At 43.6% G+C, this 14,353-nt stretch overlaps 1 protein-coding gene across 2 annotated transcripts in view; it reads left to right on the top strand.

Moving 5' to 3' along the window:
- Positions 1-4,245: 4,245 nt before the first annotated feature.
- The window catches only part of RUFY3 (RUN and FYVE domain containing 3), a 28,654-nt gene continuing 18,546 nt past the window's right edge, over positions 4,246-14,353 (top strand). For both annotated transcript variants that reach the window (XM_010008519.1, XM_010008518.1), the window contains exon 1: positions 4,246-4,423. In XM_010008519.1, the coding sequence (XP_010006821.1) occupies positions 4,246-4,423 (178 nt within the window). The remainder of the gene's footprint in view (positions 4,424-14,353) is intronic.

Raw genomic sequence — 14,353 nt, 5'->3', positions numbered from 1 at the left:
TTCCCCTTTTGGTTAGAATCATAGAGTCTTAGAATCAGAGGTGGCTTGAAGAGAGGCTACAGGAGGAATGGAACCATGTGCTTTGTGGAATTGCAGCTCTGTTGGCTCTGGAACTGGGCCCTGATACTGTTCTTCTAATCATAAGAAGTGGTACAGCTCTTGAGAGGTCTTACGGGTAGCTGGGCATGCTGCTGAAGTTGAAGCTCAAGTGAAAGAGAGGGCATGAGAGCAAAAGTCCTGTAGGTAGGTTTGTTGGTTAGAAGCTTTCACATGTTGGACAAGAGCCTGGACAGAAAAGAGGAAGATCAGAATTGTTTCACTTCAAAATGTGACAGCTGCCTTACCAGGCTGTCAGGCTGCCTACTCTGATGCAGCAGCCACAAACAGGTTCCAGGCTTTAGAAGGTCTTGCAAGAACCTGCTCACAATTCACACTTGTCTTAGACGGTGATATAAAGGCCTGTGTTTCTTCATAATTCTTACCCTGTTTGCATGCAGTTATCTCTAGCATTGTTGTCTTCCTCAGAGGCTCTGAGCAGCTATTTTAGAGCTCATCTGTTACCATCAGACAGTTTCCTCCATTTGTATAGTATGAGGGACTTTTTTTTATGGTTCTGTGGTCTCTGGTGATTTTTAAATAACCAGAAGCAGCTCAATCATCTGAAGCAATAATCTCATCTGCCAACTTGGTCAATTTGCCATCTCTGAACAGTGGTGGGGAAAAGCTTTTTCCTAACTATTGGAACTTGGCTTGCTGGCACTGGAAGTGAAACTCCACCCAAAGGTTGCCCCTGTAGTTCAGCAGATTGTTTCAGATTTTGTTTGGGGTTTATTCCTTGGATTATTCTGATATGTTCAGCTTTGAAAGTAAAAATACTTTCCAGTACAGCTGAGGTTTCAAATATTAGTGGCTGATGGAGTGCTTTGCTTTCAGGTGGTTAGTCTTAAATTTCCAACGTGGTCAATTTCTAATTCTTTTATCTTGGAAAGATGATTGCAAAAAAACCTGCCTTGTTCTGTAATGTAGCCAGAGCCTCTACTGGCTTCTGCCAAAATGCTGCTAACGTGAGGGTTCTGTTAGACCAGTCAAGGCTGGCTGGCTCATTTGAGATTGAGAAAGTGATTCTTCATTAAGAACCTCCTCTTCATTTATACCTACACTTAGTTGTCTTTTGTCCTTTGACTACTTGAATCATGGTGGAACTTTTTCACTTGGCCTTGAGTTGCATGGTAGCTTTTTTACAGATACAAGCAGGATGTCTTTCTTTTGTGTCTTTATAAGATGCTGTGTTGCTTTAAGCATGGGATAGGGGGAGTGGATAGTTTGTTTTGTCTTTTCCAGGTGGTGATAAAATGCTCAGGGATCAGGAAGTGATAGGATAGTTTCTGTTTGGGGCTTTTTTGTTTGTTTTTATTTTCTGAGTAGAGTTGTGAATTCAGCCATGTACAGGAGCCTGGAGATTATAATCTCCTCTTCACAGAATAAGAGTTCTTAGGTCTTCAAATACCCATATCTAAACTCTGCAAGAAAAATCAAGTCAGCTTGAAAAGTAAGTTCTGAACTTGCCATTGTTTTAAAAACATCAACTATAACTCGGCAGTGTCTCTAGGGGTATGCATACTTCATATAATTTTTGCTTTGTAGAGGAGTAAAAGTTACAGTTTTACAGAGGTGAAGTAGTTAGTTTAAGGTGGCAGTTGTTCAAAATCTCTTGGTTGTAGCTTGTGTCTAAAGCTTTCTTTTGGGCAAAACATATTAATAAACTGAAATTAATGAAAGCTGACAAATATTTTTCAAGTACTTTCAATTTGGAATATTTGCAGCAGGAACATTGCATAAAGGAGCTTGAAAATACAATGGACCTGGGAGGGGGAGACTGGCTTGTTTTGTTTCTTCATGGTAAGAAGCAGCAAAGTGGCATTAAAGAACCACTTGAACAGTGACTATAATTTTTTGCCGAAACTCCACTGTGAGCATAACACCTCATGCTGTTTGTACTTCTCATTGTTTCAAAGCAAAAAAAATTTAAACTGTTAATTAGATATGATAATAGCTTGCACAATGGCTTATAATAGTTTGTTGATTCTAAAGGGCTTATTTGGATTATTTGCTGTTTGTTTAGATGTTGCAAAAGAGTAGCAAGAGAGGAGTGAGCAGCTGTTCTGTGGTACCTGTTTATATATTGCAGCTTTCACTGGTTTTAGGAGTGCTACAATAGGAATACAAAAACTAGAGGTTTTCATTGTGGAAAGGATGAATAAATATCATAGGAGTTAAAATGCTGTCAGCATGTTTATAAACCCCATTCTTTCTTAGGGAGAAGGAACAATAGCAACTGTTGTAGTCTGTGAAATAATTCTCCTTTGCATCACTGGAATAATATTCTGCATGGATCTTTGTTTTAGTCCAGTGGGGGGAAAGAGTTGCTGAGTCAAAATGATATGCACCAAGCAGGAAGTTTTCACTGAAAGCAACTGCTTCCTCTTCCCCGTTAGAAATAACAGCTCTTAACCTTGTTTAGTTTTGTTTTTAGTTTTATGAGGTTTTTAACATAATGGGTGCTTATTTTCAAAAAGCTATGTACATCGACATAGTTCTATGTGGAGTGATTAGTGTTTGGATTTCACATCCCTAAGAAATAGGCACTCATCCTTTTGAGTCTTTCTCTAGGGAAGAAAAAGTACAGAGTAATTAAGGCCCTGTGCACTAAAAATTTGTGTTCTTATCCATGCACTTTTTTGGTGAATGGTCAGCATCTACACAGGAAGGGACTAGGCAACCCTTTCAGTTGGATGCTACTCTTCTGCTCTCCACAAATGCACTGGAGCCACATAGGAATAAAGAAAAGCTAGTGTGTTGTTGCCTCATGTCGTCGTTGAAGTGGGTGGAGGTATCGTGTCCTGTGCTCTGGTTAAATAATGACCTTGGGAATAAGAAGGATGTCAGTGAACTGGGACCTCTTGTCCCCAAGAGGTGGGGCTGAGTGGGCTGGGGACACGGAGGAGATGCAGTCAGCCTGGAAGGGACAGGGCAGCACGGTGCTGTTGTCTTTTTTCTGGAGAGACTGGAAGCCTGTTTCTCTGCCTACTGAGAGGCAATACAGCTTTGTCAGCCTCATCTGAGCAGTAGCAGCTTTCAGATCAGGCTTTTAAAGTGTAAGGTTCACTCAGGTAGCTGTGTGTGTTTGTGGTGGTGTCCCTCGTTGTTCCCTGTTCATGTAGCCTCCAAAAAGCAGAGGCTTAATCCTCCTTGCTGAAGTGCTGAGAGCCAGGTCCTTTTTTCCTTCTTTCCCTGAGAGGGGAATCCATCCATTTATTCCAGAGGAATTCCAGAGCTCATTTATTCCAGAAGAATAAATCCATCCTAACAATTTTATTTTTTTTTCACATGGGAAATCTCAGTGCAAGGGTACCCGTTGCACAGCGAATAAAACACAAACTGCAACTTGCAGACCTGCTGTGCAAACAAAGGTGTTCCTTTGGTTCACGTCCTGACATCCCGGCACGTGAAAGGAATACAAATGTGCCTCAGTATTCCCGGCACCGCTACTCTGTGTCCCTCCGTGCTGCGGAGGGGGTGGGTGGGAAACCTGAGCGCTCCTCGCTCCCAAACGGCCCGGCGCAGCCCGGGAAGATGCTGGGGATGAGCAGAGCCTGATTATCGCCCTCCCCGCAGCAGCAGCATCCTGGGCGCTGCCAGCGCGGGGCTCCCAGCCGCCCATCACATGAGCCCGCATGCTCAGCCATTTTGGTCACCTCCCTGCTCGCTGCCGCCTGCCCTGGGAGCACAGGGACCGGCGCTTGGGCTTCAGGAGACCTGGATATCTCTCTCTGCAGTCTTCCTTTCTTTTTGCTTGGGTAATCATCAAAGGAAGCTGTTATTTTTCTTCCTCCTGCTTTTTTTTTTTAAATTTTTATATTTTTTAAAAAAAGATTTTTGCCTTTTTTCACTTTGCCTCCTGCCTCGGATGCAGAAGCCGGGTTTTCTGTGGCTGCTTGGGATCAATAGCCTCTAGCCCGGCTGAAGACAACGACTGTGGGTGGAAAGGAAGGGAGGAAGAGACGAGCGTGAAGGAGCAGCGTTTTTACCTTGCTTGATATATGAAAAGGCCAGAGCAGTCTGGGCTATCCTGAGCATACCAGCAAGGTATTTCTGATTTTCTTCTTCAGAAAGCTTTCTTTTTACTTTTTAAATTTTTTTTTTACCCCCTTACCCCCCCGTTGTTGTTGTACCAGCTGAGTCATCATGTCTGCTCTGACGCCTCAAAGCGACATGCCAACCCCCACCACAGACAAGATCACTCAGGCTGCCATGGAGACCATCTATCTTTGCAAATTCCGAGTGTCGATGGATGGAGAATGGCTCTGCTTGCGCGAGCTGGACGACATCTCGCTGACACCTGACCCAGAGCCAACCCATGAAGGTACAGTCCAGTTCCCTGCCTCAGGATCCCTGCAGCTGCCGCGCTGGCAGGACCGCTGCACGAGTTGGGAGGGGGTGTCTCTAGGACAAGCTGCTCTGGTCCTGCCTGCAGAACCTGACATAATAGAAAAAGCCAGACTGGTGGTTCACGTTGCCCAAGGGGGTTTGGTGGGTCTTCTGCACTCCACCCCTTTGAGACAGATTTGTGCTTAATAGTTATCATTTTCTAAGATGCGTCTGGAAAGATCAGGTTTGTTCATCTCAGGAACATCTGCTTAGTGATACATTTAATCATTATTTTACTCTGAAAAGGGGCTTGTAGCTCTGTTGATCAGCTGTCAGCTTCTGGGAAAATGCAGACCTTTGGCTGTGTAGGGTCAGTGGGGAGTTTTTGGAAAGCCCCAAGCGATTACCCAGTTACGCCTGTTGTCAGGTGCTGGTACCATCCCAGGTCTTCCAGCTTGCTTCTCTTGACTGTGCTGTTTATAGTGGCTTGGAAACCTGAAAAGTGGAGGGGCAATACCTCTTTCTTCTTGAAAAAGGATTTGTGATCTAGGTTGATGGTGAAAACAGTTAAATAGCAGGTCAGGTAAAATGATTGAAAGCTTTGTGAGAACTAAGAGCACAAGAGGTCATCCATGCATTGTTCTACCAATAGAAAAAGTGGGGAGATATGAAGAATTTCTGCAGGAATTTTACAGAGTAGTCAGTGCTCTTGTGGTCACCCAGCATTGCCAGGCTCTGAGTGGCCTTTGCTGGATGCTGAGCATCTCTTGGTTTTAGAGCAAGGGGGGCTCCATCTTTTCACACCTGGCCCTTTTCCTGTAACTGCTGAAGTGAGGTTCTACCAAGTAGTCTTGCTTGACCTGTTGGAGTCTGGCTTGTCAAGTCAGTAATGTTTATTATCAGTATATTGTCATCTTGCTGGATGAGACAAGGTGTGGTGAGGATTTGAGCTTCAAAATTAATTCCCAGGTGATAATTTAATTTCCATTTGCCAGCTGCTTTCAGTGGTAGCAGCCCTTGGGTGTGGACTTGCTTGCCAAATACTTAGTCACACAGTGGGTTACTAGATAGAGGTTTCAAAAGCAGATACCAATGCTCCCTCTGAAGCATGTCCCAGGGTAGTGTTGCAGGCTTGGGAAAGCAGAACCAGAGTGGTGAGTAAAGGGTAAGCCAAGGGTGCAGTAATTCAGCTGACATCCAATTCCTGTGTTCTTAAATGTGGCACAGGCTTGCCCAGACCTTGCTTGATCTTGCATGTTTTTGGACTTTGGTGTTTTGGTTATTTTAACAGTGTAGGTGGATTGATTTTTATCTATTCTCTCCATCGCTTTCTCTCATAGATGGTAACTCTTTTGACTCGTCATGTAGTTAGTAAATGACCTTCTGAGCATACTAGGGCTCATCATCTCCTAGTGTAGTCTGGAAAATCTCTTCAGTCAAACCATGAGTCACTTCATTAGATCGTTATTTTTGCAAGTCTCTCCTCTCTGTTCACCTTCTTGCTCTGAGCAAGCTCAAGGAGAAGGCAGGCTTGGATGAATATAGTGTCTGTCATACAGCTTTTCTAGGTTGCCTTTCTCAAATATGTTGAATATGTCCTTACAGTGTACAAATGACACTCTTGTATGCCGAAGTAAACAAGTCAAATGCTAACACTATACTAACCCTTCTGCAAAACTGGAGGAATAAAGCTGTAATTACACCCACTCTCTTTTACTCAAGTATCAGAAAGGATTAGAAAATACTGTTTGCTGGTTTCATTGCCATGTTGTTTGACTTTTGTCAAAAATGAGTTTAAAAAAAATGGAGCTGTATCATACCAACCTTTATGGAGAAGTTCATACACTCATAAATTAAGGTTGTTTGGGAGGTAGAAAGAGGGGTTGTTCTGGGGGAGGGCTTGAGCGTGAGTCATGTCAGGAAAAAGTGTTCATAATAGGAAAGCTGACACAGCTTTATCCTTAGTGGTGCTACTGCATCTGCACTGCTGCTGTGCCTGTGAGCATGGGCTGAGGGCACAGGATGGTAGGGCTTACAGGCACCGAGTCCTTCTCTGAGAGGAAAAGCTGGTGACTGAGGAGCTGACCTATCTTGTGACATCTCGACAAAACAGATGCAGAAAGCTAGGGACTGTGAAGAAATAAAAAACAACCACCAGACAAAAAAGGCTCTAGAGTTCTGCCAAAGGCATAACAAAAAGTTGCTTTTTTTTTTTCCTTATAATTGAAGAGATGTAAAAAATGATACATTACAGTAGCAAATTCAACAGTTCAAAGGAGAACTTGAAGCTTCCAGTTGCTGTCCCACAGTTCTTGCTGCTTTTGGAGAGTTGTCTTTGCTTTGTCTCTCTTACTCCATGATGTGCTGTGCTTCCAGCCCACAAGCTGCAACTACCAAAATAAAATGAGAAATTTCCCACAGCAGTTACATGCTTCCCTCAGGAGAGAGGCTGGTTGTGGAGAAATATTCCATGTAACTCCACACAGTTGCAACATAGAAATGCCTGATGTGGGAACAGGAGTAAAGCTTAGGTTGGGTTTACACTGTTAATGTGATGTACATTCTTCCTTCTCTCCATGCACCCTTTGTCCTAAGGATGAACAGAAGCTGTGCTCCCAGCCTTGCCTTGTAGATGTCTGTACCCATCCTTGTGCCCCAGAGCTGCCAGCCAGCCTGTGGTGTCATAACAAGGAGAGAAAGGCAGCAGTTCTGGGCAGTGAGGAAGTAAGAAGAGAAGACAAAGGGCCAAGAACAGAACAGCATGCAGGATGGGGAAGGTTTAAAATGCAACAGGGAAGTAAAGTTTTGATTCTCAAGGCTTGTGACTGCCATGCTGTGCTGCTGGGCTGCTCTGGTGTAGTGCCCTAGGAAAACTTGGTTGCTAATTATGTGGGAAACAGGCAATCCTGAGCTTCTCCTCTGGTGGGTTCCCAGCTTTTGCAGCTGAGTTGTCTTACAGGCCTTACACCTTCATGCTTTGCTTCATATGGTTGGCTGTGGTGGGCGTTTCCACTCTGCTGGTTTTTAAGTTGCTTTTTTTTTCACCTTGCAGTTATATCAAGGATAGGGCAAAAAGGTAAAATATCTGAGAAAACCTGCTGCTAAACCAGAACCTGCAGTACATTTTTTCTTTCCAATGGAAGTAAAATTTTGTTAATTTTTTAATTAGGGGTTTGTTAATAGGGGTTAGTTTTATTATTTCTCCTTTTTGTTGATTTGTTTTTTAAAGCACATTACTTAGAAATGACAGTTTAAATACACAAGAGGAGGTTCAAGTAAGTTGTTATTACCTACTCAGGTTTGATATCCCTCAGCAGACCACTTTTAATTGCAATGAGAGAGGGGCAAGAGAAGAAGAGTTCCAAGGGTGCCAGATTTTAGAGTTGGGATGTGAAGGGGAGCTAGAGGCAGATTGCTGTGCTTTCTGATGGTGACCCAAGGACTCCCCAAGCAGAGAGGCAGAAACTGCAGGTGATGCTTATTCCTTCTGAGGCCAGGCTTGCTGTCAGCTCATTCCTCAGGATGCTCTTTGCCAGAAATTTCTCTGGAATAATCCCAATGGAGGCCAATTTTGTGATAGGAGCTGGAGGGACAAGGAGGGAGCATAGTAGCAGCTGCAGTCTAGCTCATTGATGTTTGGAAACCACAGGCATCCTCCTTTGTGGTGCTGGTTTCTAGTAAAACCTGGCCAAATTCTGCTACTTATTAAGCCAAAGGCAAAATACTTTGGGAAACACATTCTGATTTGAGATTGAAACAGTGTAAATTTGGAGTAATTCCATCTGTGCCACAGAGTTAGAGTTTCTGATTGTAACTCCTGAGCAAATCTTAAATTTTATTAAGATTAGGAGTAGCATATAGCAGAAGTGTATGGTTACTGAGTTTCTTGCAACTCTGTGTATTCAATATAGCATGTAGCATGGAGACAATAAAAGCCACTAATTTTCAACTGTTTGGAACAGTTCTGTGAGTATGAAAATAAGCTGCTATGTACTGTAAATCTGCTTGGCTTGGAAAAGGTGATTTTCTTGAACAGTGCTTCTTAATTAGGTAATTGGAACTTTACTGGGCTGTACAGGCATCACAGAATGAGATGTGACCCTGGCGGCTTTTAAGCTTTTGTTTGTTTGCAGTAGGCATATTGATCATCGAGGCACCTCTAGGGACTGAGATGTGAAAAACATCTTGGTTGTGTTTCTGTAGCACACCCGTGTGCAACTACCAAAATAAAATTAGAAATTTCCCACAGCAGTTACATACTTCCCTCAGGAGAGAGGCTGGTTGTGGAGAAATATTCCATGTAACTCCACACAGTTGCAACATAGAAATGCCTGATGTGGGAACAGGAGTAAAGCTTAGGTTGGGTTTACACTGTTAATGTGATGTACATTAGCTCTTTACTTGTCTGATACATGTGATGGAAAGTGCTCCTGGAACTCCCAAATCCCCTGTATGTTTTTTTCTTCCTTTTTATCTCCTCCAAGTTTGCTGAAGATCCACGATTGTTATTTCGGTTAGTGCAGTGCAAGCCTTAACTTGAGTCAAAATGTCCTTGGGGTAGGAAAAATGGTTATGTCAGTGTGTGAGCCTGATGCTGCCAGGTGAGGAGTAGCATGTGTTAAAACAAGAGGAATGACAGTGGCCTTGAAGGAAACTGACCTGATAACAGGTTACGAGGTTGAGGGGGTAGGAAGACACTGAAATAGGTTGCCCAGGGAGATTGTGGCACCCCCTTGCTGGAGGTGTTTAAGGAGGTGTTAGAATTGTAGAATGAATCATAAAATGGTGAAGGTTGGAAGGGACCTTGAAGATCATCAGGTTCCAACCTCCCTGCTATAAGCCTTCTACTAGACTATGTTGCTTCAAGCCCCATCCAACCTTCACCATTTTATGATTCATTCTATGATTCTAACAGTTTTAACTAAAAATACTGTAATCAGTTGTCACATGGGTAAGAAAAGCCCAGGCTGTTGGCCCTGTGATATCAGGCAAAGCAGTTCTGGGCAGTGGGATGCTGGGTAAGGATGGGTGATGTGAGAGGGACAGAGATGGTAGGAACATGATGCTGAAACTCTTTGCTGGTCGCCTTTCTTTGTCAGCACTTCTTGAGCCATCTGATTTGCATATCTAATCTGAAAAAATTAATTACATCCAGTGATATTAACACCATCTACTTAATTTTCTTGCTAGACCGCTTTAATTATTAGATATCTGTATTATTAGATACTTGTTTATAATTCCTAAGATAAAAAATATGAGGTAATGGAATGTATGTTGGGGAGAAAAGGACATCCAAGGAGAGTATAAGCTCTCTCCTGAAGGAAACAGGCAAGGTAGCAACACAGGATATTGAGAAGACTGAGACCCTCAATGACTTCTTTGCTTCAGTCTTCTATGGCAAGTGCTCCAGCCTCAACACAAAGGCCACAGAAGGTGAAAGAAGGGACTGGGAGAATGAATTACCCCCACCGTAGGTGTAGAGCAGGTTCGTGACCATCTAAAGAACCTGCAGGTACATAAATCTATGGGACCTGATGGGATTCTCCCTCAGGTCTAGAGGGAGCTGGTGGATGAAATTGCTAAGCATCTGTCCATCATATTTGAGAGGTCATGGCAGTCTGGTGAGGTTCCCACTGATTGGAAGAAAGGGAACATAGCCCCTACTTTTAAAAAGGGGAAAAAGGAAGACCCAGGGAACTACAGGCCGGTCAGTCTTACCTCTGTGCCTGGCCAGCTCATGGAGCAGATCCTCCTGGACAGTCTGCTAAGGCACATGGAAAATAAAGAGGTGATTGGTGACAGCCAACATGGCTTCACTAGGGGCAAGTCATGCCTGACCCATCTGCTGGCCTTCTGCAACAAGGCTGCAGAGATGGTGGCAGAGCAGCTGACGTCATCTGCCTGGATTTGTGTGAGGGGTTTGACACTGTCCCACATGACATCCTGGTCTCCAAACTGACAAGGCATGGATTTGAGAGATGGACCACTTGGTGGATAAGAGATTGGCTGGATGGTCCCACCCAGAGTGTTGTGGTCAATGGCTCAATGTCCAAATGGAGGCAGGTGATGAGTGGTGTCCCTCAGGGGTCAGTACTGGGACCAGTGCTGTTTAACATCTTTGTTGGAGACATGGACAGTGGGATTGAGTGTATCCTCGGCAAGTTTGCTGACAAAACCAAGCCATGAGGTGTGGTTGACACCCAAGAGGGAAGGAACACCATCCAGAGGCACCTTGACAGGCTGGAGAAGTGGGCCAGTGCCAACCTCATGAAGCTCAACAAGGCCAAGTGCAGGGTCCTGCACCTGGGTTGGTGCAACCCCAGGCACAAATGCAGGCTGAGGGGAGAATGGCTGGAGAGCATCCCTGAGGGAGATGGACTTGGGGTGGTAGTTGATGAGAAGCTCGATATGAGCCACCAGTGAGTGCTGGAGCCCAGAGGCCAACCCATCCTGGGCTGCATCAGAAGAAGTGTGGCCAGCAGGGCCAGGGAGGGGATTCTGCCCCTCTGCTCCGCTCTGTTGAGACCCCACCTGGAATACTGTGTACAGTTCTGGGGCCCTCAGCACAAGAAAGATACAGACCTGTTGGAGAAGGTCCAGAGAAGGGCCACCGAGATGATCCAAGGGCTGGAGCAGCTCTTCTCTGGAGACAGGCTGAAGAGTTGGGGCTGTTGAGCCTGGAGAAGAGAAGGCTCCGGGGACACCTTAGAGCACCTTCTGGTACTTGAAAGGGCCTACAGGAAAGCTGAGGAGGGGCTTTTCATCAGAGAAGACAAGGGGTCATGGTTTTAAACAGAGAGGGGAGATTTCGGTTAGATATTAGGAAGAAATTCTTCACTCTAAGGGTGGTGAGGAACTGGAATTTATTGCCCGTGGAGGTTGTCGATGCCCCCGCCCTGGAGGGGCCAGGTTGGATGAGGTTTTGGGGGGTTGGAACTTTATGATCTTTAAGGTCCCTTCCAACCTTAATGATTCTGTGATTCTAAATAAATATAATAATGTGCCTATAGATTTCAGTTTCATGACATAACTAATATTTGTCCATACAAAAAACAGTGTTCTAGCCTTCATGGGAGAAATGCCAAGAATGCAAGGTATCCTGCATATTCAGTTTTTCTCAGTAAGCTCCCTCTGCTTTCCCTGGTGTTGTGGGATACTTTGGCCCAAAAAAACCCCAGCAATCTTAAAAGTTAAAATCAGGCGATCCTATAATTAACCTTCTAAAGATCACACATGTCAGCATTTCTTCTATCATCCCTCTTTTGAACAAGGGCAGTATGTTTTCTCTTTTGGGCATAATGAAGCATAGCTGACAGGGAAATGATCAGTTATGCTCATACTGATGGTTGCTGTGAAATTTCACTTAAAATTAAAACTTTAAAGTGCCTTTGAATGACTGTGAGAAGTGCTGCTATAAATCCTGGCATCATGGGAATGAGGCATGGAGAAGCAATCTTCTCTTTCCTTTCTGTAGGAAAAAAGAGTTCCTGGAGTGCTTTGAATATAGGGCTTAGATTAAAGTAAGATGTTGAGTAAAAAGGGGGGAGTGGGAGAAAGCCCCCTCTTGTTGCTTAGATGATTGGGTTGGTTCGCTTGATCATCATCCTGGTTCCTGTGTTTGTTTTTCAGTCGTAAGTAACTTGCCAGAGGTTTTTTAGGTCCTATTTTAACAGTGTCAAGTCGTTTTTAATTCTTTCCTCAGAAGGTGGTTCAATCATAGCAAATCCCCAGGCAGGAGATTTAACATGGCTGTGGTGCCTGAAGGCAGTCTGGTTGTCTTTTCCTGGGATTGACTTTAGCTGCTAATGAGTTTAGTGTTTATCTGTGCTTCTGTTGAGGGCAAGCTTAAAAAATAACCCCTGTCCTTATCAGTAAACAGAACATGGGGACCCTGGTCTTGTTAGGTTTTTGTTTATAGTTCTTCAGCTGAGTTAATGTTTTCTGTACGCCTCTGGACCAAAAGGAGCAGGTTGGTTCCAAGCCTTTCATGAGCAGCATAACTGACATCTCACTGGTGTTGAGTGCTTTCTGGACCAGGCTGCCTTTTCACTTCCCAGAATTGGTGCTGGGTTTTTGACTGTGGGTTGTTTGTTTTTTTTTCTGATTTGTCAGCTTCTCCATATGGTTTTGATAAGAACTTCCTTATTTGGAAAAAAAAAAAAATTCAACCAAAACCCCAGCCCAACCAGATCCTGCCCTATTAAGTCTGTCTTTGGAGGAACTTGATTTCTCATATCATGCTTGGAAACTATTAAAAGGATGTGTGATTTGATTGCTTTGTTCCGAGTGTCTTTGTTTGCACATGAAAAAATGCCACAGCTATGCAAGACCTTTGGAGCATTCTGTTCTCCTAGTTGGACTCACAAGGTATTTTCTGGGGGGAAAAAAAAAAAGAGAACATGAACAGAAAATCAATTATGTGTATTGGGGAAACTATCAAGCTGCTGGTCTTTGTGATTTATTTTTTATTTATTTGTTACTGCTATTCACTGGAAATTCCAGACAAGTGGGGGAAACTGTACAGTGTAAAAGAAGAAATGAAGTGTATGCAAACTGCAGTTAGATGAAGAAAAACGTGCTAAGTATCTGTGTGTATTTGCTTCTAACTCTCTACGAATCCCACAGTGCCTTTGTGCCAATATAAATTCTTGCAAGCATTTCTTGCTAGAAAGAGGATCAGATTATTGCATGTAAGGATATAATAGAAGAAAATAATTGTGACTCCAGTGGACATTTATCTGTGAGAGTTACAGGAATCACTTGCTAAGGGTTTGTTTTGTTGTTAGCTTTTTTCAAGGATTAAGGCTTGCTTTTTAATGTGAAGTGGGTAGCAGTTGTCCAAATACAGCCAACAGGGTCATGTGAGGGTTCCTGCACTTTGCAGTGAAATGTACTCCAGAAGTTCTGTGCTGTGGAGTATTGGACTGCTTAGATTGTGCTGGCCTAATGCAGTGAAGTGCTTTCCTATGTTGATTTTATATATAAAATTAAAAAAAATCCAAGTGATGAGAAAACAACAGATGTTTGTATAAGCCTTGCTACCTGTTATTAACAGCTGGCATGGTTGGAGGTCTTGGGTGGGTTTGGATATGGCGCTGAGCAAAGAAAGAGGCTTAGACAAATAGAGAGCTGGAAGCTACGTGGGAGGGGCTTGCAGAGACAAAATGAAAGCAAGAAAGATCAAGTGAAGCCTGGCAATTTTCTATATCCCTGTTACCAAGGTAATGGTAAGTCTGGTTTTGGTTATGAGCTGTTCTTCACTATTTAAATTTTAGATTAAGGAAAAAACCCAATCTCAGTGTTAGGTAAAAGACAATTTTGGCTTCAATCTCTGTACACAGGAAGGGATTCTGGGATGATCAGAATCTGGGTCTGATCTTTGCATGTGATGGAAACTGATGTTAAGTAAATCATTGCCTGTGCAGCAAGGTTCTCAACTAATTCACTGTCAGAAATCCAGCTAGAGAATACTGGTTGTGTTAGCTTGTTTATGTAGTGTTTTTACACGAAGGATTTTCTACAGATTTTGAGTTTCTCCATCACACTAACATCTGAATTTGAAATCCTTAAAAAAAAAAAAAAAAAAGGTGAAAGGGGTGAAAGTGACCCATGAGTCACGAGTTCTTGTTGTAGCACTCCAAGGTAAGAGTGCAGTAGGATCCACGAAAGCATCAGAGACATGTCCACCATGTCCAGCTAAGGAAAGTCTCCTGAACCTACAGGTATTTAGACTTTATTTTTTTCCATAAACACAGTGGCTGACTGTTGTGTTTGCTGGCCAGTGCTGGCTCCTGCGGCAGGAAGAGGATGCCGAGAGCTCTTCTGTGGGAGGGAGGAGGTCCTGGTGTTCTGTGTACTTTGCTCAGGACTTTGGCACCGTTGGCTTGGAAAGGGGAACAGAGCCTTTCTTGTGCTTTGGAGGTTC

The sequence above is a fragment of the Chaetura pelagica genome, unplaced genomic scaffold, assembly GCF_000747805.2.
Source record: "Chaetura pelagica isolate M959 unplaced genomic scaffold, ChaPel_1.0 scaffold272, whole genome shotgun sequence".
In the NCBI taxonomy this organism is placed as follows: domain Eukaryota; kingdom Metazoa; phylum Chordata; class Aves; order Apodiformes; family Apodidae; genus Chaetura; species Chaetura pelagica.
This window is presented reverse-complemented; position numbering and strand designations above follow the sequence as displayed.